Here is a 25544-nt window from a genome sequence, read left to right on the forward strand (position 1 = left end):
GTGACAATCTTGTGGTGCTAATAACCTGGCACGCTAAAGGATCAGCAAGTTGCTGGGTGATCCTAGAGAGAGTGATCAAGGGGGAGAGAAGTTTGAGATGTCCTTGGTAAATAATGGGGGGCACAAGGCAGGGAGAAGTCAAGGGGGTTTGGCAGGAGGACCAGAAGAAAGCTATAATAGTAATTCAGATGCAAGACAATGGTGACTCGTTCCCGAGTAATAACAGTAGAGGTGTGAGATGTAGTCAGATTCAGAATATTTTTTGAAGGTAGAGGTAACAGGATTTGCTTATGGATTAGATGTAGACTCTGAGAAAGAGTGAGGACTCTAGGATTTTTGGCCTTAGTTAATACAAGGATTTATTTGCTGTTTTCTGAGATGAGGAAAATTGCAGAAAGGGTAGTTTGAGAAGGGAAGATCAGGAGTTCCACTTGAGACACGCCATGTTTAAGATTCCTGTTAGACATGTGAGTAGAGGTGTTGTACATTTGGCATCATAAGTTCAGATTTAGAGAATTTTGGACTGGCGACACAGCATACGATTCATTAGCATCTTAATGATGGATGTAAGTGTAGATGGAGTAGAATGGAAATCCAAGTATGAGCCTTGGAGTTCAGCAGTAAGAGGATGCAGAGAGAGGAGGAGGAACCAACAAATACCGAGAAGAAATTGCCAGTTGAGGTAGACGGAAGACCAAGAGAGTGTTTTGTCTTGAAACCAAGCAAAGGAAAAGAGAACTCTGTCAGATGTTGCTGATAGACCAAATTAAGTAGTGGTTGTTGGGGATCTTGACAACAGGTGGGCAAAGTGGTGGAGGCCAGAGCCTTCCTTTTATGAGAGGATGGAAAGAGAGCGATTTGGAGAAGGCTTGTATTAGAGTCTTTGGTGACTTGAGAGAAAGTATAACATGTTTGTTAGTCATGTGAATGGTCCCTTAGGAATGGAAGAAATGAATGTATAGGAGACAGTGGTCACTGCCAGACTGATGCCCCTGAGGAGGAGGAGGAGGAGGAAGGCAACCAGTGCCAAGTACAAGGGTTGGCTTTAATTGGACACTGACAGATCATCCATAGGAAGACTAGAAGGGGAAGAGTACCCAGCACAGATTCATTGAGGCTCATAGTTTTGGGGCTTCTGGGAGTTCTTTCTTAACTGTTTTTATTTGCTCAGAGAAGTGAGAGCAAGGTCATCAACTGGGAACCAGAAGGTTGAAGGTGGTGTTGGAGGTTTGAGGAGAATGGAGAGGGTTCTTTACCAGAGTGGCAGAGTAGGAAATTATAGTATGACCACAAGATAAGAGTAAAGGACCCATTTGAGGTTAGTGGCCATAAATTTCAGGATGGTTCATGTTTCTGGCAGTCATATTCATCTGTGAGGCATGCTCATGTACAGTGTGTTAAGAGTGGTTTTAACAAATGTTGAGGTTTTGCCATTTTACTGAGACACCTCGGGGGAGGCAGGAGTTAAAGGGCATATGCATGTAGGGTGGGTATAAATAATGGTCTATGGTTTAAAGTGTGTGTTAGGACATAAAGGAGGCATGTAAGGGACAAAATAATGGGAGGGGACTCAATGGATCATGGGTCCTGGTGAGACTGACGAGAGAAAACTTTGAACTCACCTTGGGGGTTATATAAACTTGTACTTCAGGTGACTTAACTGAAATCATTAACACCTAGTTTCACCTCAGCAAAAGGAAAATGATCAATTAGCATGGTTGATGGAAGATGCAAGAATTTTCTGAGGCAGGCATCAGTGTTTATGTTGCTTCTCCAAACTAGACATCATTTGCCATCATGGTCCTCAAGGCATAGGCTATACTGAGCTACTCAGTTTACTGAAAATAAGTGAGTTTTCACAAACCTTCAGGATTATATCCTACTTGAATCTAATGTGACATTGCTTAGAGTATTCTAGATGGGCTAGGAATTAGATCAAGTGGAAAATGAAGAGCAAAGAGAAATATATTTATGTTGAGCATATTATATATTTTTATTGGTTCTGTCTGGAAATGGGGCAGAATGCCCAAGCTCTCTTTATTTTCCCTCATTTGTGCATCAAATTTTGTTCACCAAGAAAATGGACTTATGCAGTAGATAATTGGAAGTTGTTTTACAATCAGATTGTGTTTTTACATTATTTCCACTGAGCAGTTGGCTCTAGTAATTATTCTTCCATAAAGAGGAACATAAACAGGAACAGCTTTCTTGATTTGCTAACACTCCTGTGAAGATAAATTTGAAATATTTGTCCCTAGACAAAATATTAGTCATTAAATACAAACAAACTTGATTACTCTTTAGTGGACTATTGGATAACGTTGAAAATTTGTGATAACAGCTATTTAAGGGAATACAAATTGAGTAATTTATGATCTCCATGTTGATATTAATTATTTCCTTTGGAAAGAAATTTCATTCTTAGCATTTTTCATTTGAAAATTCAAAATTGTATAATCAATCTGTTTTAGACCTGTTAGCTTCCATGCTTTTAGACTGCTATATTTTGATGCAGTTATGTCATGTATTTCTTCCTTTAAAAAGTTTTAATTAATGGAGAATGGAAATGTGTTTCATAAATATTATGCCTCAATAAAAATTGTTTTACACTTTTGAAAATCTCTTCATGGTCCAGTTTGATAGACAGCCAGATTCTCCTATCTGCTTTTGCATTTATTCAGTTGCTATATGTTGTTTTGGTTGAAATGTATGAAGAAAATCTGTCTTCACACAGATAATGCAGCTGGAAAGAGGTATTAGTCTTTCAGATTATGGTGGCTATTATTCTTTTGTTTTAAAGTTTACTTATTATTGAGAGAGAGAGAGAGAGAGAGAGAGAGAGAGAGAGAGAGAGAGAGAAAGAATGAATGCATGTGAGTGGGGGAGGGTCAGAGAGCTGGAGGAAGAGAGAGAGAATCCCAAGCAGCCTTCGTGCTAACTGCACAGAGCACAATGCAAGGCTCAAACTCAGGAACTGTGAGATTATGACCTGAGCCAAAATCAAGAGTCCAATGCTTAATGGGCTGAGCCACCCAGGTGCCCCTGGTGGACATTATTCTTAATACTACACCAAAACTAGGGGCACCTGGGTGGCTCAGTCGATTAAGCATCCAACTTCGGCTCAGGCCACGATCTCACAGTTCGTGGGTTCGAGCCCCGCATTGAGCTCTGTGCTGACAGCTCACAGCCTGGACCCTGCTTCAGATCCTGTGTCTCCCTCTCTCTCTGCCCCTCCCCTGATCACACTCTGTGTCTCTGTCTCTCAAACATAAATAAACATTAAAAAAATATGACTTCACTCATATGAGGACTTTAAGAGACAAAACAGATGAACATAAGGGAAGGGAAACAAAAATAATATAAAAACAGGGAGGCGGACAAAACAGAAGAGACTTATAAATATGGAGAACAAACTGAGGGTTACTGGAGGGGTTGTGGGAGGGGGGATGTGCTAAATGGGTCAGGGGCATTAAGGAATCTACTCCTGAAATCATTGCTTCACTAATATGCTAACTTGGATGTAAATTTTAAATAATAAAAAATATTCAACAAATAGTAGTTTCCTTATAGTTATTTGCAGTTTGGAATTTCAAAGCCATATCAATAAACTTTTCACACATTAAAAAAAAAAAGATTACATTTCACTCAACGTTAAATACATGGATCTGCTAACATTACCTTATTTAACTGAGTTAAGGCATTTGGATGACTTAGATGTTTGGCAGAAAACACAAATTTAGGAGTATGGGTTCACTTAAATGAAACCCAAATATTCATTTAAATTCTAACAGGCTCTGCTATGTTTTGAAGTGAATTCCAGTTACAATATGTGTGTGCTCATGTTGGTTGTTCAGTGCCCTGTTTTAAGCGTAACTTGCAACTATGCAGAGAGACATTTGGGGGTCCTGGACTCACTGCAGCGGAAGAGTGGAAACTAGCATCAGAGGGTCAGTCGACCTTATCTCAGCCATAATCTCTGGAATGAAATATTCCCGTCATCAGCTGCACGTAGCAAAAGGTCTGGGTGTCATAAGGAAATGACATCAGTTTTCTAGCATCTGTGATATGCCCTCGAGTAGTAATTTCAGAATACTTAGTAAAAGGCTTAAATTGTTGAAATATGATGTAGTCTGGGGAGTTAACTTTCAGTCTCAATCTCTAACTCTTTTATTCTGTGCCAGAAAGGAATCCTGCAAGACAGGATGGGTTTTCCTTTGTGGCAGCCTGGCTAGTGAGGATGAATACACCTACTCTCCAATTTCCTCACTTAGAAGAGAGGAGGAGGTGTGATATTCTCTGGGAATTCTAGGAATAGGAAATTGTTTTTCTTGAACAAGAAGGTTCATGATTTCAGCTGAGAGTATTTTCAAGTATTTTGGCCAAGTGTTTTAGCCACCAGCAACCATTTCCCCTACGCAGATACGTTCAGATGGACTCTATACACCTTGAAAGCAAGGAACAGACAAAAATACAAAAGAAGCTTTGTGTGTGGGAATTGTGAAATTTGAAGTCTGCATTTTTTTTAATGGTTGAAGGTTTTATGGGATTATTTATGTATAGGAATACTTAAGGAAAATATATTAGCAAATTTTTGTGATGGTGGAAAAATATTCTCTTGGTCAGTCAAAGCCAGTGGACTCCATTGAAAGCTTTTCTAAATAGCAACGCTCACCCTCTGTTTTACTATTTGTGCATATTGCCAGTCATCAAGGGATGTCAGGAAGCTCTGGTGATAAAAATAGCCTTCTTTAATTAAATAATTTCTTAATAAACCATGAGAAGAAAAGGATACATGCATCTTACTCAAATCCACATTTGGGAGGCATCGTAGTTGCAGAAGTGCCAGAAGTCACTGGATATTTAAAATAATGAAGCATAAATTATATTAAAAAATAAATAAAATAATGAAGGAGGGGCGTCTGGGTGGCTCCAACTTCGGTTCAGGTCATGATCTCGCGGTTCGTGAGTTCGAGCCCTGCATTGGGCTCTACGCTGACAGCTCAGAGCCTAGAGCCTGCTTTGGATTCTGTCTCCCTCTCTCTCTGCCCCTCCCCTGCTCACCCTCTGTGTCTCTCTGTCTCAAAGGTGAATAAACATTAAAAACAAATTAAAAAAATAATGAAGGAGGTTGATGGGGAATGGGGGATGGGGGAGAGGGGAAAAATGGGTGATGGGCATTGAGGAGGGCACTTGTTGGGATGAGCCCTGGGTGTTGTATGTAAGCCAATTTGACAGTAAATTATATTAAAAAAAAAAAAAAAGAAAACATGAAAACTGAAAAAATAAAATAATGAAGAAGAAGGGGGGACAAGTAGTCCCCTTTGTCAAGGCAGGATGCTGAGCATCTGGTGGTCATTTCTGAACCCTAGGGAGTGGGCAGTATGATGACAGAATAGCAGATAGAAGGAGGAAAATCCCTCCAACAGTGGCCTTTCCATTCACCAGACAACTACTAAAGTTTAATTAAGGCTCAAAAGTCTAAGGGGATGAATTAGAACGGAGGTAGTTCCATTTGAAAAGTTTCTGTTTTACTTAGAAGCGACTTTTATTCATTAAAAGCACATCAGAGTAATCAGAATATTTGGAACTCCTCCCCATATTTAACTGATCTCTCATTCCCAGCAATGAAAGATTACACTAATCCACACACACACACACACACACACACACACACACACACACATCAAGAGAGAAGAAAGAAAAACTTTCATTAACTGAACAAATGGCAGAAATGACTGAACACACACATAAACTAGTGCATTACATTTTTGCACGTATTAACTGCATGTTGAACTAAGTAAACCACAAAATGATTCTTAAGGGAACTTAAGTATCATGTGTATTCTTTAGATGTTTTTTTCTCAAGTTTTTTGGCAAAATAGTCATGAGACAAGTTGTTAGTCAAAGTCATCTCAGTGGTACAATGAAAGGAATTACCATAACATGTCATGTCTTGGTATGCAAGCTCTCATATTCTCAGTCGTATATGTTCACAACTAAGTTTTCTTTATTTTTTGATAGATCTTTAATTTTCAGTGGCTAAACTTCTTGGTTTCTTTTCCCTCCTCAACATGTCTGCCAATATATAAATGTTAATGTTTACTGAGGAAGCTATGTAAGTGCATGTTTAAGTAAATTACTTTAAAAAATGATTTTTAAACCACAATTATAATCTTTATGTTTGTAAGCTCAGGCTTTCTCTTCGGCGTTCCTTTTGAAATCATACATATTTGTGAAGAATTACCCCGAAAAAAGTATGACTGTTATCTGTGTGAAAGTTATTTTGGCGCAAGGCATTTTAAATTTCTGATAGATTGTGTACTTTTGGAGCAATGTATATGCATGCATTCAAAATAAAACTTAACAGTGTTCCCCCTTTACAGTATGTGTTAGGAAACAGTGGCAAAATGTGGACAGAGTTAGGGTCCTATTTCCAGGGAGACTCACTAAGCTCTATTTTACAAGAGCATAAATGTTTACCTAAGCAAGAAGGTGAAGTCCGTTATGCCCAATAAAGGACATTTTGCAGTGCTGGTTTACGGAAAACATTCAACAGACAGTGGATCTTTTACACAAAGTACAGTGCGTTGTTTGAAACTATGTATGCTCATCTATACACTGTGCTTAAAATAAACACTATCTGGGAATATGCTAGTCTTTCTTTCTTTCTTTCTTTTTTATTCCACACCCTAGATTTTGTCACCTGCCAAAGTCAAATAAATCTTATCTAAACAGTTGAGATAAGCCTTGAGTTGTACCCAGTATGGTCAAATCAACAAACCTCTTCAAAAACAGAAATGAAATACAATATCACTAGATTAAACAGTCTACAATGGCAATCATGTTTGCATTTAAAGATTTTATTCCAAAAGGATTACAGTGTTGGTATCCGTTTTTCCCCCTGCCTAGACAAGAAGGCGACATACTGAGTCAAACAAAATGCATTTGCTCTCTAACAATTTAACTTGTGTGGCTCTTATAAACAAGGCCCATAGGTGTATGAAGCCTACTGACTTAATCAGTAACTCATGTCATTAACTTTGTATAAGCAAGTATGCTTGAGAGGTACCAGTGGTGGATTGGGTATCAGATTTGTTTTTTTTTTTTTTTTTTCCAGCAGGAAAGCCTTTCTTTGTGTAGCCTAAGTACAAAAATCTGTAGAATTCTGGCATTTTATTGTCTGTACCTTACAACAAATCCCTACCAGGTTAAACTGCCTGAAAAGAGAAGGTAGTATAAATGGCTATGTATTCTAAATTAATAGGATATTATAAAAATGCAATTTTCTTCCCTTCTAAGGCACATATCAATGTCATTGCTAATGCACACCCTCCAAGGGCAGGAAGTGTGTCTGAGGTTTGCCATCACCAGGTCCCCAGGGCTGAGAAGGCTACCTGTCCTGGAGTTAGAACACTATGGATATTTATTCCATAAATGAATAAATGATGTTTTCAAGAAGATGCTATTTACTTTGCAGATAAATACAAATATTTTATAATTATTTAATCAGTTGCTGATATCTGAAAGTATGTTTGTGAAGTGAATATATTGTTATTTATAGTTAAATGGTTCCCTTTCAATGTCACACTGTTTAATTGGCAATTTATGTATAAGTGACAAGTAGTAAACATGTCATGATGTCACTTAATGTCATTTTTAAAACTACCTCACAGATAGTATTAACTTCTGTGCATTTCTTTTTTTTTTTTTTTTCAACGTTTATTTATTTTTGGGACAGAGAGAGACAGAGCATGAACGGGGGAGGGGCAGAGAGAGAGGGAGACACAGAATCGGAAACAGGCTCCAGGCTCTGAGCCGTCAGCCCAGAGCCCGACGCGGGGCTCGAACTCACGGACCGCGAGATCGTGACCTGGCTGAAGTCGGACGCTTAACCGACTGCGCCACCCAGGCGCCCCCTTTTTTTTTTTTTTTTTTTTTTTTTTTTTTTTTTAACTTCTGTGCATTTCTTGACCATAGAGTATTTTATACACTGCCTGCTGGTTTGGAAATAACCCGTGTCCCCACTGGTCTTTAAGTACATCTTCACATACTTGCACTCAGCCTCTCGCACGTCTGAGAGTTAGCCCAACTGGATGTACAATTGGGGTTCTGATGTGATGCCTTTCTTTTATTTTTAAGGTCCAAACAATAATATAAAATACATATCTTCATTTTCTAATTTGTATTGTTGTATAAGAGCAGTTGTATGTATAAAGGTATATATGATATTCAGACATTTAGAGAGAGCTAAGGGTCTTCCATTTTTGGGTGCCCACTATGGCAAGGACTGTGATCCACCTCTTAATTTGACAATAACCATTTGAGGGAGGTGTTAACATCATTATATACCCATTTCACATGTGAATAAACTGAGACTCAACTTATCAAGGATCTCCCAAGGGACACACACTACCTAGTCACAGATCCATGTTTTTTTATTTTTTTATTTTTTTTATGTTTATTTTTGAGAGAGAGAGAGAGAGAGAGAGAGAGAGAGAGAGAGAGAGAGAGACAAAGTGCACGCAGGAGAGGGGCAGAGAGACAGGGAGACACAAAATCCGAAGCAGGCTCCAGGCTTTGAGCTGTCAGCACAGAGGCTGACACGGGGCTCGAACTCATGAACTGTGAGAGTCAGACACTTAACCAACTGAGCCACCCAGGCGCCCCCACAAATCCATGTTTTTAATCCAGGTTTGTGCGAATCCAAAGCACTGAGGTTTAAGGTTTCAAGAAATTTTAGAAAAAAATCAAGAGTAATTATTTGGGTAAATTAGAACTTCTCAATAAATATGTTAATATATTAACCAGGGATTTTTTTTTTTAATTTTTTTTTTCAACGTTTATTTATTTTTGGGACAGAGAGAGACAGAGCATGAACGGGGGAGGGGCAGAGAGAGAGGGAGACACAGAATCGGAAACAGGCTCCAGGCTCTGAGCCATCAGCCCAGAGCCCGACGCGGGGCTCGAACTCACGGGCCGCGAGATCGTGACCTGGCTGAAGTCGGTCGCTTAACCGACTGCGCCACCCAGGCGCCCTAACCAGGGATTTGAATGGAAGGGGCCATAGCAAAATATAGAAGTCTTATAAATGGAAAAGGAATGGAGTGCCACTGTTTTAATTTGGAATCTTTAAAAGAATGCTATTGATGTATTTGTTGTTAAATTTATTATGGTCCTTAGATAATCCAGAATTCCTTGAAATATTATTCCAGAATTTGTGTGTTTCGGGGCGCCTGGGTGGCTCAGTCGGTTGAGCGTCCGACTTCGGCTCAGGTCACGATCTCGCGGTCCGTGAGTTCGAGCCCCATGTCGGGCTCTGGGCTGATGGCTCAGAGCCTGGAGCCTGCTTCCGATTCTTTGTCTCCCTGTCTCTCTGCCGCTCCCCCGTTCATGCTCTGTCTCTCTCTGTCCCAAAAATAAATAAACGTTAAAAAATAAAAATAAATAAATAAAATAAAAAAGAATTTGTGTGTTTCATGTATATATTAAAAATTTGTGGCAACATGTCTTCTGGCAAGTTCCCCACAGTGTGGGAATGTACATGTGGGACAAGCCCACGTGCTCAAACATGTATGATGGTTGGATGTGTGAACAATGGAAATGTTACATTATCATTTCATATTCTTATCAAGTGTGAAGTTTAGGTGAATATGGTGCCAAATATCTTACTCTATGAAAAAATGTTAGTTTTAAAAAAAATTTTGGTTATGTTTGATTTTAACTAAGCCAAGCAAAACCAAAAAAAAAAAAAATCTTTAAAATTGCTTCACTGCATCATTAGGAATTTTTTGCTAAGTAATACATTTTAACAGTTTTTTAAGTAACTCCCCAGATGTGAGGATTTTTAGTTGGGAGTTAATGCGTCAGTATTTCCTTATAAAGGATTCTTGCTCCAGATTCTTGTCGTCAGATTGCACAGAGATATGGACTTACCAAAGGTTTCTATGCTGTACTGAATTTCAAATAAAAATGTGAGGTTAATAATTCTAGGCATTGCTGCCAAAATGTTTTTTTTTTCCTTTTGTTTTCCTTTTTATATCTTCCTGGCAGAACAAATAGAGCAGTATTAGAAATTACTGAATGAGTAAAAACTGACCATTTGCATCCACCACAGACTGTAGATGTGAAGGAGGGAGAGGAAGCTGCTTCCTCTTCAAATATCTTTCTTTTCCTTTTTATGTCTCAGTTTCTTCCTTCATTGTCATGCAGATGGCTTTGCTTATATTGTTTGCAACAGATCCCACTGCCTCTGCCAGTATTTGGCTTTTGCTTTCTCAGGTGTTGCTGCCTTCATGGATTGATGGGACCAATAACACAGATAGGTGGTTGATAGTGTCTCTTTCTTAAGGTCAGCTAGTATGGCTTCTTTCTGAAGGTTCGGTAATGATTTTGTATTTCACGTTATACGCTTTTTTAGTTTTCTACTGTTTGTGGAACACTCTGGCATGAGTGTATGATGTATTTAAGGCAAGATCCTATCAGGCTATTTAAAATCTCCTTGGAGGGACAGAGCACAAAATTCTGTACAAAAGGAGTGTCTGAAATATATCAGGTGATTTGTATTTATGTTAAAGGGCTCAATCAAGAGGTCAGAGATGTTGTTATGAGCCATGGTACTTAGGGAGTGTTTCAGAGATTACTTAGGCTGCAGCTTGAAATTGCTATTTTGTTAGAGATAGTGGTTTATCCACATTGTCCACACTTTTCAACTTCCCCTCTGTTCTAGGTAACCATTGGAAACAATTCTGGCCAGTGAGACAGAAGTAGAAATTTGCTAAGGATTCACACTTAATAGGCATTGCACATACTTTCTTGTTGCTTACCTTTTTCCTCCATTTTGCCTGGAATGTGAAAGTGATAGATGGAGTTATGGCAGCTATTTTTCCACATAAGGAATAGGTATTTAAAGACCATAAAAAACTTTTTATTGTCTGTAAGCTTTTTAAAAACTTTCTGAGCCAATGCCAACCTATCTCAACTTTGTTTAAGTCATTATTTACTCAGATATTCTTTTTACGGTTGAAAAGTTTTTAATGAGTGCAAATGTATTTAGCACTTTTGCCATATTATCAAATGGCGGATTGTCAAGAATATATTCATATTTCAGATGTCTTTGTGATACTCTAACTAAATGGCTGACATTACTGCCTAGAATAGTATAAAATGAGCCAAACTTTGAAGCAGGGGGCGAGGAGGACTAAGTTATAAACCAACATGATGAATGACGTTTTTTCCTCTCATTTAGGCCCCGTGTGTTTCATTTTCATTCCTAATACAGCAAAGGGTTTGGAATTCAGCTATTATTCCTCTTTAATTTTACCAGGATTCAGATACTCTTTTTAAAAATATCTTTCCCTTTACCAACTGTACTCAGTTTGTGTTAATCACTCTGGTATTTCTTCACCCACCTATAGAAGTATTCCTCAAAATAGTTACCTAAAAACCTTAAATTTAGTTGGGTAAGAAAAGGGAAATGTTTCTATTATTAGGTAAAGACTTAAAAGAGAAAATAAGCTGAAAAAGTTTCCAAGTTATGGCCTGTCTTCTAGTTTCAGAGTCCCTGAAGTTAAAAATGCTTTTGGTGGGGGGCGCCTGGGTGGCGCAGTCGGTTAAGCGTCCGACTTCAGCCAGGTCACGATCTCGCGGTCCGTGAGTTCGAGCCCCGCGTCGGGCTCTGGGCTGATGGCTCAGAGCCTGGAGCCTGTTTCCGATTCTGTGTCTCCCTCTCTCTCTGCCCCTCCCCCGTTCATGCTCTGTCTCTCTCTGTCCCAAAAATAAATAAACGTTGAAAAAAAAAATGCTTTTGGTGGAGCAGGCGATCTCATGAATGAATTTTGTGAACGCAGGGATCACCCAGGGCAGGACTTCTGGCTGTGTTAGCATATGAGCCAGGTGCTGTATATTTGGCAGAATATGATCAGAAGGGAGTATGTGGGATCTAGTCTTGGGAACTGGTCAAAACTGATTATTTTCTCTAAAACTCCTATTATTGGGATGCTGGCCATCCTGAATTGGTCTAATGTTCTTAATGTTTTCTCCTCTTTTTGATGTACTTTTGGGAAATACTCTCTCATTTATTTCCCATACCTTCTATTGAATGTTTCTATGATGTTACCATGTTTTTATGTTTGGAGAACCACTTTATGTTTCCAGTTTGGAGGGTGTTGCAGTAATCCAGGCAGTAGTTGGGAGTGTCTGGGAACAGGGTGGTAGCAATGACAAGGATGAAATGAAATCATATCTGCATGCATTTGGAATGTAGAACCATGAGGATTTATGATGTACTGGGTGTGGAATGTGAGCAAAAGGAGTTAAGGATAGCCCAACCAGCAGATGGGTCTCCATCATGTGAGAGAGGGGAGAGTGTGGGCACAGTAGGTCTACCTTTAGAGTTCCAGGTGAGCATGCTGAGTAGACTGTTGTTTCTACAAGGGGAAGGTTCAAGAAGGAGGGAAATGTTTCAAATCCACCATGAGACTATAAGAGATCACCAAGAATAGGAATGTAGATGGTTAGGAAGAGGTAAAAGGGTCAAGCCCTAGGATCCTTCAATAATAAAAGGTTGGAGAGAGAAGGAGCCAGCTAAGGAGAATGAAGAGTGGGGAGCATTATGAGCAGGAGGAAGAAGAGAGTGGCATTCTGGAAGCCAGATTAAGCATGTGTATCTGGAGAAAGGAATTATTCACTGTGTCAAATGCTGCTGAGATTGAGGAATGTGCATTTGGATTTCACAGGATTGAAATTACTGATGACTCAATAATCAGAGCAAAAGCTTGAGGGGGTGGGATTAAGAAGCTAGGGTAGAGAAGAATGTGAGGACAGTGGGTATTGGAATACCTTAGGAAGATATGGAGGAGTCTTCTCGGTGTGTGTGTGTGTGTGTGTGTGTGTGTGTGTGTGTGTGTGTGTGTGTTTCCCTCCCCTGTTTGGTCTCTACTTCCCCCCAAAGGTGAAATTTTTTATTTCACTGAAATGTACAGAGAGGTAGAAATTATCTTCACATGTGTCCTTTTTCCTGATATTAAAGTATAATGACTAGTTACTTGCAATTCCTTAAAGAGATCTCAGAAAATTTTGCTCCCCAGTGGCTGGGACATGATGACAGCTTGGAACCATTTTAAATGAGAGATGCTTCTGATCTCTTATTTAAGATGAGTTTCTACTTGAACAGAGATCTTTGCTTTGCTTCTCAGCAATTTGCAAGGCTAACTTCATCTTAGCTTTTCCTGTGGCTTCTCAATTCCAAATGGGGTAAAAAGATGGTTTCTCTGAGCCCTTATACTCTTTCTTACTATGTCAGTGAGAAGAGGGCATGAACTGTAAATACAGGCTGATTTGCACTTATTGTGTGTTTAAGCTTTCTGCTGACTCTGCTCCCTTCCCATATACCTTAACCAAAATCAGTGTTGATGGTTTCCCTGTGGGTGAGACGTGTTTAGTCTCCCGTATTACTATCTGTACAAGTGGAACTGTGATTTTTTTTCTTTTGCTGAGAATGTTTTCAACCTACTTTCTCTAAAATCTCTCAATCAAAATACTGATTTGGAGAGATGTTGGTAAAATAGTTTTCTTGTAGGAACGTTAGAGGGTCCATAATAACAATAAACACAACCAACATTTTCTGAGTGTTTGCTACAGGCATGGCACTGCCTCTGAGTGGTTCATTTGAATAATCTCCTGCAAGAATCCTATAGGGTGGGTGCTTTCATTAGGTCTATTTTGCAGATTCGAAGCAAATTGAGATACCCTATGTTACACAGATAGTAATAAGTGGTGTATTCCACTGCCTTCCACTGACATTTGACAAATAATGATATGACATACCATATTATTATTTTATATTTTTGCAGTATGAAGTCATCTAGAGTGAAGTTATTTGTTTACAAAAGGGCAATCAGGGTGAGCTCAAGGAATATTCAGTTTGTCCGGTCAAGTTAAAGGTACAGTTAAGTTTCAGGAATTACTAACCTCAACCTATTTCAACCTTTTGACATTCAATGAAGATTTTTTTCCCAAGCCTCGTATGTACCAGGTTCTTCTATATATTGTGAGGTTCACAATAAATTAGGCGTGATCATCTATGGTACAGGGAAATGCCTGTCAACATTATCTCATGTTTCTGTATGTCTGTATATCATGCCTCATATAACATTATCAATGAGACTAGGAGGCTTAGCTGATTTGATAGATTATGCCTGTATGAGAAGTCAGCTTTCTTCTAGTGCATTTCTTTTTTCTGGTGAATCATGATGGATCCGCATTTCCTGTGTGTTCTTAGAAAGCCTAATAGAAAAACCAAAACACTGATATAATTAATATATGGTAGAGAATAATAGAGAACCGTAAGCTGACATCTGAAATCTAAGGGAAAAAGAACTGGAGTTAGCAACCTGGTATGGTGGGCAGCCTATCAGATGGCCTCCAAAGATCTCCATCTCCTGGTATTCATGCACTTGTATAATCTCCATCCCTTGTGTGGGGGCTGGACCTAGAGACTCATAATGAATGGAATGTAATGGAGATGGCGGGATGTTACTTCTAAGATTGGGTTGCAAAGAGAAGGTGGCCTTATCTTGTGCGCCCCCTCTAGATCACTCTGAAGGAAGTGAACTTCCTTCACCCTGTTGTCTTATTGCGAGCTTCCCTATAGAGAGAGACATCTGGCAAGAAACTGAGGCCCACAGCCACAGTTTCAGCCAATAACCAGTGAGGAGCTGAAGCCCTCAGTCTGAGGAACTGAATCCTGCAAACGACCACATGATCTTGGGAATGGATCCCCCTACAGAGTCTTCATAGAAGATCTCAGCCCCAGCCAACACCATGACTGAAGTCTTAGGAGAAATCTTGAGGCAAAGGTACCCAGCTAAAACCGTACCTGAATTTCTGAGGCACAGATAATATGTTTGTTGATAATATGATAATATGTTTTAAGCCCCGACTAAGCTTTAGTGTAATTTGCTGTGCAGAAATGGATGACTAATAAAGCCTCTTGATAATAAACACCATGAGGTTTTCTACTTTTGGGGGCTTCCACCCCTAGTTTAGCAGGTCATGTGAGAGGGAGGGGTTAAGGCAGGAAACCACAGTGACTGGAGTTCAGGGCTGGTGGAGGGAAGGGGCCATCAAAAGCAGTCCTGAGGCTGCTCTAGTCCTATCCCATTGGGGAGATCCCAGCTTAAAATACAGACTGGAGTAAAGCAGGTACTAACAGTGTTCCATGGCTTAAAATATTGCATTCAGTAGGAGTAATTGCATCATATAGAATTTCATCAAGAAGTGAGCTACTTTATCTGGCTGCTCAAAATATATGACACATTTACAAATTTGGCTAATAATTAATGTTTTGTGAACTTTTGTTTTACATGAGTTTCTTTTAACAGAAACTCTTAAAATATAGTCCTTTCCCTTTTGTGTACTTTTTTTTTTTTTTTGGTTAGAAGCACAGAGACTGGGTTCTTGTTATTATGCAGAAATTCAGACATACGTGTTTTATTTCACTGTAGTCCGAGTGATTTAACATCATAGTAAGTTAGAATAAGCAACATGTACCACATTTCTGGTGTTGAAGAAGGCAAATATGTGTTAATAGCAGTGCCTAGGGAATGTGATATGGGCCTATGACGGTCACCTGTTTGTGTGTATGTGTGTACAATGTCATGTGCCCAGCATACAGCCATTTCCCATGATAGGTCTAGAATTCTTTTTATGTAATGCAGTATCTTAGAAACAAAAGGAAATAGATTTTTTGTTAGCATAGTTTATTTTGATACATTTTTAATGTTTATGTATTTATTTTGAGAGAGAGGGAGAGGAGGAGGGACAAAGAAGGAGGGGGAGAGATAAAATATAAAGCAGTCTCCACAATGTCAGCTTAGAGCCCGATGTAGGGCTTGAACTCATGAACTGTGAGATCAAAACCTGCGCCAAAATCAAGAGTAGGTGCTTAACCAACTGAGCCACCCAGGTGCCCCTTTTGATACATTTTTAATACCTTACGTTAAATTGACTGAGATCTAAAATAGGCTATTTCACTCTTTGTTTTGTAACAGCGTGTTTTAATGCGAAGTGTCTTGGATCTCAGCGTATACTCACTCAGTGAATGTATACCAGTGGAGTTCATTAAGGAAAGAGCTATGGTCTCAGCTTCTGATTATTGAAAGCAAAAGTTTAATCCTGAACCTAATTTTAATCTAACACATTCCCAGCTCAATCTCCAGTTTCTAACCAATGTGTTGGCAGATAATATATTTTAAAATTAATTACATAAATTATTCCATGGCTTCTTGGATTAGCCTTCTTACTATAAAATTGCTTATATTCTCCACATAATAAATATATTCTACAGACACAAGTTATTATCCCACTTGATAAAATCTCAGAGAAGCTTAGTGTCTTGATCAATGATACACAGCCCGTTGATAGAAAAGCCAGAAAGAGTACCAAGTTCTTCTACTTCATTATCATATCTTGGACATTTTATAAAAGTTTAGGCTTAAAAATTAAAATGCTATCCATTTTGGTCTGGAGTGATTATTAACACATGGTCATTTATAGGTTTTTTAAAGAGAGCGTTAAAAACCTCCATATGTTCTAATCCTGGAAAGTCAGCGTGTTTTACAAATAAGTTAATAATCTTTTAATATGCAAAAAAGGCCAGAAGGTCCTCTCAACACCGTCTTAGCCCTTGTATCTTTCTACATAGAAACAAAACAGATGCTTCTTGGCCAAACTCAAAGTAACATTTATCTATATATATTTTGTGGGAAAGCAATTAAAACTGCTTGGTAGACCTACAGGGGAATGGCTGGGTGGGAAAGGTGATGAGTCCCAGACAATGATGGCTGCTCCTGGAAGTCTTAGAGCAAAGAGTAGGGAATGAGTGTGAAATATTTGGCTTCTAATCTTAAGTGTAATCACATTAGCACCTAATGGAATATTAGAGAATAAAGTAATCTGAATTAAAGATTTATCACTGAATATCCTTCCAAATTTGGGGTTTATTTATGTTGTGAAATCTTAGTCTCATGCCTAATAATTAAATGTCAAGTAAAAAAGACAGAGCATGATGAACGATACCCAATAGCTGTAAGCCAGGCTGTCATGTAGTTGTAATAATTCATCATTCATATGAGAGTGGAACCCTTAATAGATGCAGGTGGAATTTTTATTTTTGGCACATGAGGGCACAAAACTCAAGTAGGAAAAAAAGAAAGTTGTTTACCTTTGGGTTAGATAATAAACTTATTAAAGCCAGAAGAGTTGAACTTTTGTGAGAACTTGAAGAGGGAAATAACGTTAACCAACAACATGCCAGATTCTTTTACTTGTTCCTGCCTTTGGTCCCCATGAGACCCCAAATCTTGCTAATATTTTCTATTATTTTCTTTTACCCTTATCCCTGTCCTCCATAAAGAAACTAAAACTTGTCAAGTAACTTACTTGAAATAATGTAGCAGTGAAGAAAAATTTAAATTTCAACCCAGTTAAGTTCTATGTTCTGTGTTCCTTCCACATCCATAAACCATCCCATAAAAATAGCTTTCCCTTTTGGGGGAATAGAGGAACTATCACCTAGACATAATCTCAAAAAAGGTGTTTTCCTCTCAAAGAGGGCTGAAATTTTGCACATGGAGTCAGGGGATTTGCGAGGCGCTTTTTCTTGAATGTTTTGCCACCTTAAAACCTGTATTTCTAATTCCATGTCTATTTATTTCCATTTCCATTTCTATTTCTATCTTTCCTATTTCTATTTCAAAATTCCTTAGCATGTCCATACCTAGAAATCTGATTGCAGTGTTCTCTGCACAAAACCAGTTTTCTGCAGCCTTTCGAGGCCGAGAGTAATCAAGCACGTCCAAACAGTTCCAATTTCAAATCACTGTTACTGAAGTAACTGTTAACCAGTGTAATAAGGTATTATGGTCCCTGAATGATAAGGACACTACATTTATTGGCTACATGAGTAAATGCTTTGTTTCATTTCCCTGTTTTTAGAATTTTATCAATTGAAAATACACAACGTACCTAATCACAGATTTTAAGATTTCGCTCTAGCACTAGATGACAGCACTAAATACTTAGAAAGATATGATTTTAGTCTGATTCTTGATTTCTGAAATGTTAAAATTTGCTGTTTAGATTGAGTAAATGTAGCACCTCAAGTAACCTTAACCTTTCCCAAATTACATCTTTTGCCTTTATTTCCCTTCTAGAACGCCAGTCAGAATCCATTCATCTGCCTGTATCTAATCTCTAATATCCAACTACACAAGCATGACTATATTGTTCCCTCAAAACTGCAATTCCCATCAAATTGTGTTAGCGTCTCTCAAGTGTAAAGCCAACTAAGTGAAAATTGTGTGGAAAAATAGTAACAGTGTTTTCTTCCATGGAAATTTCCTTGAGGATGACTAAAAAGTGAAGTTTCTTGGGTTAGGAACTTTTGAGGACTTGCTTAGGACCATATACTTATGGTTAAGTCCACATGGTATTTATTAAGATATTCTTCAGTACCTGACATTGCATGAGGTAAACAGATGAGAAACTTCAGTATATATATATCTAAGCAAAATTTCATGTGGGGAACACGTATAGGAATAACATGTTTTATTTATTTATTTATTTATTTATTTATTTATTTTTATTTATTTATTTTTTAAACAGTTTAATTTTTTTTTTTTCAACGTTTATTTATTTTTGGGACAGAGAGAGACAGAGCATGAACGGGGGAGGGGCAGAGAGAGAGGGAGACACAGAATCGGAAACAGGCTCCAGGCTCTGAGGCGTCAGCCCAGAGCCCGACGCGGGGCTCGAACTCACAGACCGCGAGATCGTGACCTGGCTGAAGTCGGACGCCTAACCGACTGCGCCACCCAGGCGCCCCGGAATAACATGTTTTAAAACCAGGATAAACTCAGAGGACAATTGTATCTTTTACGAATTTTGACCTGAGTATCAATGATTTTATTGTGTCTTTACGTTATTCTGAGAATGAAATCTTATACTAAGTTGACCAACAGCATTTCTTTCATTGTTTTCCTATCAATCTTTTGCTGTATCACCAGAGGAATGTTGAAATACTGCATTATTACCTAATGAATTCCAAAGTCAGAGACCTTTGGGTTCACTGTAAGACTTTCTTTAAAGGCTAGACTGCACAAATCCAAAGGGGGGGTAATTCCATACATGAATTTGCTATCTTTATTTGGATTTTATGTATTTTGTTACATTATAGCCATACTACCTCCAGTAAAAATCATTTGTTAATCCCTTTTAATTAATTTCTGAAATAGAGTCAAAGTTAGCTGGCTATGTTTTTACTACTTTGAGTCATTAAACAGATTGTGATATGTTTGTCTTATGTGGTCTAAGGAGTGAAAAGATTTGTCTGAGAATTTTAATCAAATTCTTCGATAGATATTTGAGACATAATTTTTTGGAAATGGAGATAGTGGAATATTATTAGGATGGAAGTATCATATTCTACTTACTATGATCTCTGTTGGCAAATCTGGGCTCTGTTCCCAGCTCCAAATAGAAATGCTAAATTGTCTTGGTTAGATTTCTCATCCATCATATGCTTCAATTTCCCACTTGTCTTTTTAAATTCTTTCTTGGGATTTTGCCAGAATCCACTAGAAAATGTCTCATATACTTTAGGCTTTGAGAGAAAAGACACTGTAAAATGCCTCAATTATCAAAATAAATCTAACCAATTTGTGATTATCCACTTTGTGATTTTTCTCCCAGAAACCTTTAACCCTATAGGAGCTTCGTTGGCTACTTGGCATAGATCTGATCAGGGGAAATTCACATCATTTGTGGCTAATATATATATGTAGGTAATACAGAATGCTTTTGATTAATCTGAATTTGCCCAAACTGAATTATAAAACATACCGACTCCATAATCCAGCATGCTTCTCAGACCAAAAGAAATGCATTTAGGAACATATTCCCAGTTTCCTATTATCAATTCCCCTTCTTCCTTGTATAAACATGGGTAGTTTGCACATTAAGAATTGATTTTTAAGGGTACATTTGTGCTAACATCAATACCATAATCAAAGAATTATCCTTTTATTATAACAATTTAAAGAATTATAATGAGAAATGCATCCATCATTTTTATATTAAGTCCTTCAGTTCAGTGATTCGATTTAACTTTTGTCATAAGTCTAGGTAAATTGGCAGATATGAGCATTTATCTCACAAAATAGGATGTGGCAGTAACAGGTTTGATTTGCCTGTTTTTCTAGTATTAAGCAAAGTTTTCAAATTCATGCATTTGGGCCTTGAGAGACAGACTGCGTGTCATATTCATGGGATTTTGTATTTGAAAGACAAATGAAAGCTTTAACACTTTACCCCTGCACCCATTGAAATTCCTTGGGCACAGTCTTAGTAGTGGGTAAGTGGGTGCATTGAAGTTAGACCACTGTTCTGGAGGTGGTCAGTGTTGTCCAAGATGATCAGATATCTTTTCACAGCTGGCTTATGGGAATTTATGTTCTTTTGTCTTTTTTTCCCCCCTACAGCTGTTGTGAACTTGGACAATTCTGTGGTTGATCTGGAGACCCTTCAAGCTCTCTATGAGAATGTGAGTAATAGAAGGAATTTTATGTGTGAGTATATAATACATACACAATACTTGCCAATATGCACATCTAGACTCATTGCTTTAATGTCCTTTAAGAAAATTTTATCTGGGTGCACTGAATTTACTAAAGTATCAGTTTGCTAAAATACTTTCTAGGAAACTTACTGGACAAATGTATGGCCTCATAATTTCATGGATTGTGGTTCAAAGCATGTTGCGTGTGAGGCCATTCACATTCCCTCTTTTGAAATATAATAGTCAGTACTTACATAGAGGTTAATTTGAGCTGAGCATTGCTCTGCACTAATTTAATCTTCACATGAAAACTCTGGGTAGGTATTATTATTATCCCCACTTTACATATAAGGAAATTTAGGTATAGCTGGTCAAATGACTTGTTCAAAATCCCATAGCTAATGTGGTATAGCTGGGGTATAATTCATTTGGTTCTGTTTCTCCTAACTGCGTGGTTTGATTCACCAAGTGGCGGAACATTCAAGCTTTCTTCCAGGAGCACTTTTTCTTATGTTGGCAGGAAAAAACAGTAAGGAATCAGAGAAGTAGGACTATAGCGTGATACAGTCTGTGCCTTTGGGAAGTGCAGTCTAGGTGGTGAAACATGAAATGGCTTTAGCTGGGGCATGACATTAAATAACACTGATTCACATAGTAAGAAAGTGCTTTTCTTATCAGGGCCTTTTCTTATCAGTGCTTCTGAGGAGCTACATGTATGTATTATAAATATACTACTATAGAAATATATAGTTCTAGAACTATATATATTTAGGAGAAAGTCTCAGTGTGGCCCTATTTTATACCTGGTATCTTTGGGCTCTTTTTATTCATTTTGTTCCTTCTCTTGCCTATGATGTGCCTGGTATTTAAGCCTCTGTTCTCTTTAGGGGCATGACCTTAGTTGGTCCTTGACTTCTCAGCCCCAAGTCAAAGAATTCCTGGCTCTGAAAGATATACATAGTGAACAGGATGCAGACTTCTTCCCTGACCACCCCCCTTGGGAACAGTGTTTTTGATCTGTATTTTAAACATATTTATATGTGGTTTCCCCTATAAAATTTAGACCTTTGTAAGAGAAAATATTTCTTATGGTCCATTGCATAGAATCTATTGATCAAGTGTAGAGTTGGTACCTGGTCAGCACAATGATCATAGGTGCTCAGTTAGAATGAGTCATTAATGAAGACTGAGAGGGGAAGTTGGAATAGTTGATTATATGGGGTGCCTGGGTGACTTATTTGGTTAAGCATCCAACTCTTGACTTCAGCTCAGGTCATGATTTTGTGGTTGTGGGATCAAGCACCATATTGAGCTTGGTGCTGAGCTGAGTGTGGAGCCTGCTTGGGATTCTCTCTCTCTCTCTCTCTCTCTCTCTCTCTCTCTCTCACTCTCTCTCCCTCTCTCCGCCCTTCTCCTCCATTTGTGCACATGCTCTCTCTCTAAATTTTTTTTAAAAATATTTTAAAAAATTGTTGATTATGTAGTTGTCTCTATGTGATGGAAAACTGGAAAAAATTAATCATGTATTTAGTATATTAGTGTCCCAGTGAAATGGGTATGTAAAACATATCCATTTAAATTTTTTTTAATGTTTATTTATTTTCGAGACAGAGAGAGACAGAGCATGAACAGGGGAGGGTCAGAGAGAGAGGGAGACACAGAATCTGAAGCAGGCTCCAGGCTCTGAGCTGTCAGCATAGAGCCCGACGCGGGGCTCGAACTCACAGACCGTGAGATCATGACCTGAGCCGAAGTCGGACGCTTAACCGACTGAGCCACCCAAGCGCCCCAAAACATATCTATTTAGAGGTACAGAGTTTTCATTTCTCTTGAATCTTTGATGCCAACTCTTTCCCAACCAGGAGAGCCATATGGAAGAAATGTGGGAATACCAGAGAAAGTAATTTCTTCAGCAGATCCCAATGGTGCATGATGTTCATATATATTTAACTGTTTTTCTTATACATACATTGCATATGTGTATATAAGTGCTTACATATATACATAATATATATATATGTATGTATATGTATGTGTTGTGTATATTATATTAAGACATATGAATGTCTTAACCTGGTGTATCCATAATGCAGAAATATATACAGAAAAATACAGAAATTGGGAATAACTATATTTATGAGGGAAGTTTAATTTGCAGTGATTTGGAGTATTTTATTTGAGTTTTTAGGCTTTCAGAGCAAATTAATTTCATGAAATAGAAATTTCTGACTCTGAACAAACTAGATAGCCATCCAGAATTTGTGTCTAATTTCTCATTATCATACTTCCTGAAAGTTGAAGGAATACTAGCTAGAACTGGTTAAATTTGTGGTTTTCTCTTTGTTGTTGTTGTCAAACAATGGTTTAGGCTTCCAGTATGTCAGGAAAACGCAGTAGTGGGGATGGTTCACAGTAATACCAGCTCAAGTAGTAAAAGGCTAGATTTCTTTGTTAGCCATCTATGGTAAGGAGCTTAAAGAATCCATTATAAATAATAGATATTCATGCTAATAATAGAACTCATGCTAATTCCTGGTTAACTTCCACTAAAGTACAAAGAGGGAGAAATATTTGTTTTATCTATGGCAATATCCCCAGCATCTAGAGTTAAGGAATACTGGGCACATAGAAAGTATTTAGTAAATGTTACATAAAGTTTACATGAATTAATGAATGGAAAAACCTCTTTTGGGCTATCATATGGTTTTCAGATCCAGTTTTCGTGTTCGAACTGATTGATACCCACTGGAAATAACGATCTGTATTGAACATCCATTTGTGTTATATTCATTTCTTTAGTAACCTAAGAGGATCATGTGCAAAATAATTAGTTGTTCTTTCCAGTGGGGTCCAGTAGCCCAGTCATAATTTACTGTGACCTGCTAGATATAAAAAGTATGGTTGACAATTTGAAAAGGGTAAATGAAGATTTAAAATGTTTCTAGTTTAAGAATTCTGGGTCATTAAAGAAAGACTACTAGAGACCTATTTATATATAAGTGTTTTCAGTTTTCTAGGGATAAATGCTGAGGCAAAAATATGTGCTCTTTTTTAAAATTTTTTAATGTTTATTTATGTTTGAGAGAGAGAGAGACAGGGCATGAGTGGGGGAGGAGCAGAGAGAGAGGGAGATTCTGTAATCCAAAGCAGGCTCCAGGCTCTGAGCTGTCAGCACAGAGCCCGACATGGGGCTCGAACCCACGAACCGTGAGATCATGACCTGAGCCAAAGTCGGACACTTAACCAACTGAGCCACCCAGGTGCCCCCCAAATCTGTGCTCTTTTGAGTAATACATAGCAGTATTAAAGTTCTCCACATTTAGTGAATGAATATGCCTATAACAAAGCAAAGAACTGCCCCTAATTTAAGATGTAATACATATTCCCTATTCATGCAAAATGTATTTGTTCAAATCCCTTCTGTTCAGTTGTTTAGGCTCCTAAAATTCCCTGAATTTTTAGAAATAGTAATAGTTTAATGTCTGTTATGCACCAACCATTGTTTCAGCTCCCTTACATATATTATTTCATTAAATCCTCTAAATGCCTTACCTGTGACTTATGAGGAAGAAATACTATTGTTATCTAACCCTTTCTAGGAAATTGAAACACAGCAAGGTTCTCACAACTCAGAGCTCAGTTGACACTTGCTCACCTCTCCTAAGGAATGTGCTCTAAGCACAGAATTTCCTGACTCATGGTGATCACTGAACAGAGCCTTCAGGAAGACCAGAGACAGCACTGGGTGGTGGAAAAGATGGGATAAAAAAAACTCAGAGGAATTCTGTTCAGGTTCCAGCACCACAATTACACAGATATATGCCTTTGTTCTTCAGTTTCCATACTCTCATTTCTAAATGGGGTTCCTAACAATTCGTAATAACAATATCAACTTTTGACACCATCAAATGAATGTAAAGAGTTTTCTAGACCACTCAATATTATTATGCTTAATTTTTCTTAAAAATAAAAGTAAGTGTAGGCATAGAACTATGAATGTCAAATTGCAGAAGATTGCCTCTGAGGCTGGTAAGATTGAGGGCAACAAAGTTGTGTGCCTTGTAAATTAGAGTAAAACTGGACCTTTTTAATCAAGGGTCTCAAGATTTTGCCAAGTGAAGAAGAATAAATACCTGTATGTGTACAGGCAACATGAATTAATAGAGAATACTGTTTAAATTAAAAGTTATAATTTCAGAATTATACTACTTTACTCTCAATCATTTTAAAATTTGTTTAGCTTTTAAAACAATCTCAAAGATACAATAAAGTTGCCAATGTGGTGCAGCAAACTTTTTTTTTTTTTTGCATTGTTTGCAAATAAATTGCCAATATTAGGCCCTATTATTCCTGAACTTTGGTGCATATTACCTACAAATAAACATACCTTGAAACATTAGGCAACCATCAACATTAGGAAATTAATGCTGGAATATGACTATCATCTAATCCTCAGATCCCAGTAAAATTTTGTCAGTTATTCCAATAATTTCCTTTATATTTGGGACATCTTTCTTTGAAATCTTGTAGTGCTTTTTGTCTTCCTTGCTTTTTTTTTTTTTTTTTTGCTTTATATTACCATTATATGTGCATGTGACCTTTCAACTGAACTATAAATTATTTAGTAGGATTTTCATATTCCATCTTTAGCTTAATGGTTTATATATAATATTCATAATAACTACTAATTAATTAAAGAATGGCCTCTTTTTGTTCTTAGTATGGTCTTATAATTGAAGGAGATGAAAATGGTTTATGTCATTGTATTTCAAATGCTGTGCTTTTTAGGTAGCTTTCTTAAAAATATGATTTCAGAAATATTTCTTCAAAGATTCAGAATTACTGCATAGATAAGGTTAACCATTACTATACCAGAAATATTTCATTAGGTTGTGTGTAATTTTTCAATAATTGAATTAAAATAGTGACA

General features: G+C 37.7%; 1 protein-coding gene across 1 annotated transcript in view; it reads left to right on the forward strand.

Annotated features, from left to right (window-relative positions):
* FMN2 (formin 2) overlaps window positions 1–25544 on the forward strand; it is a 391822-nt gene that overhangs the window by 199811 nt on the left and 166467 nt on the right. The window contains exon 8 of the mRNA XM_045453074.1: window positions 20538–20599. Within this exon, the coding sequence (XP_045309030.1) occupies window positions 20538–20599 (62 nt within the window). The remainder of the gene's footprint in view (window positions 1–20537; window positions 20600–25544) is intronic.

Source organism: Leopardus geoffroyi, chromosome C3, assembly GCF_018350155.1.
Source record: "Leopardus geoffroyi isolate Oge1 chromosome C3, O.geoffroyi_Oge1_pat1.0, whole genome shotgun sequence".
Taxonomy (NCBI): Eukaryota; Metazoa; Chordata; class Mammalia; order Carnivora; family Felidae; genus Leopardus; species Leopardus geoffroyi.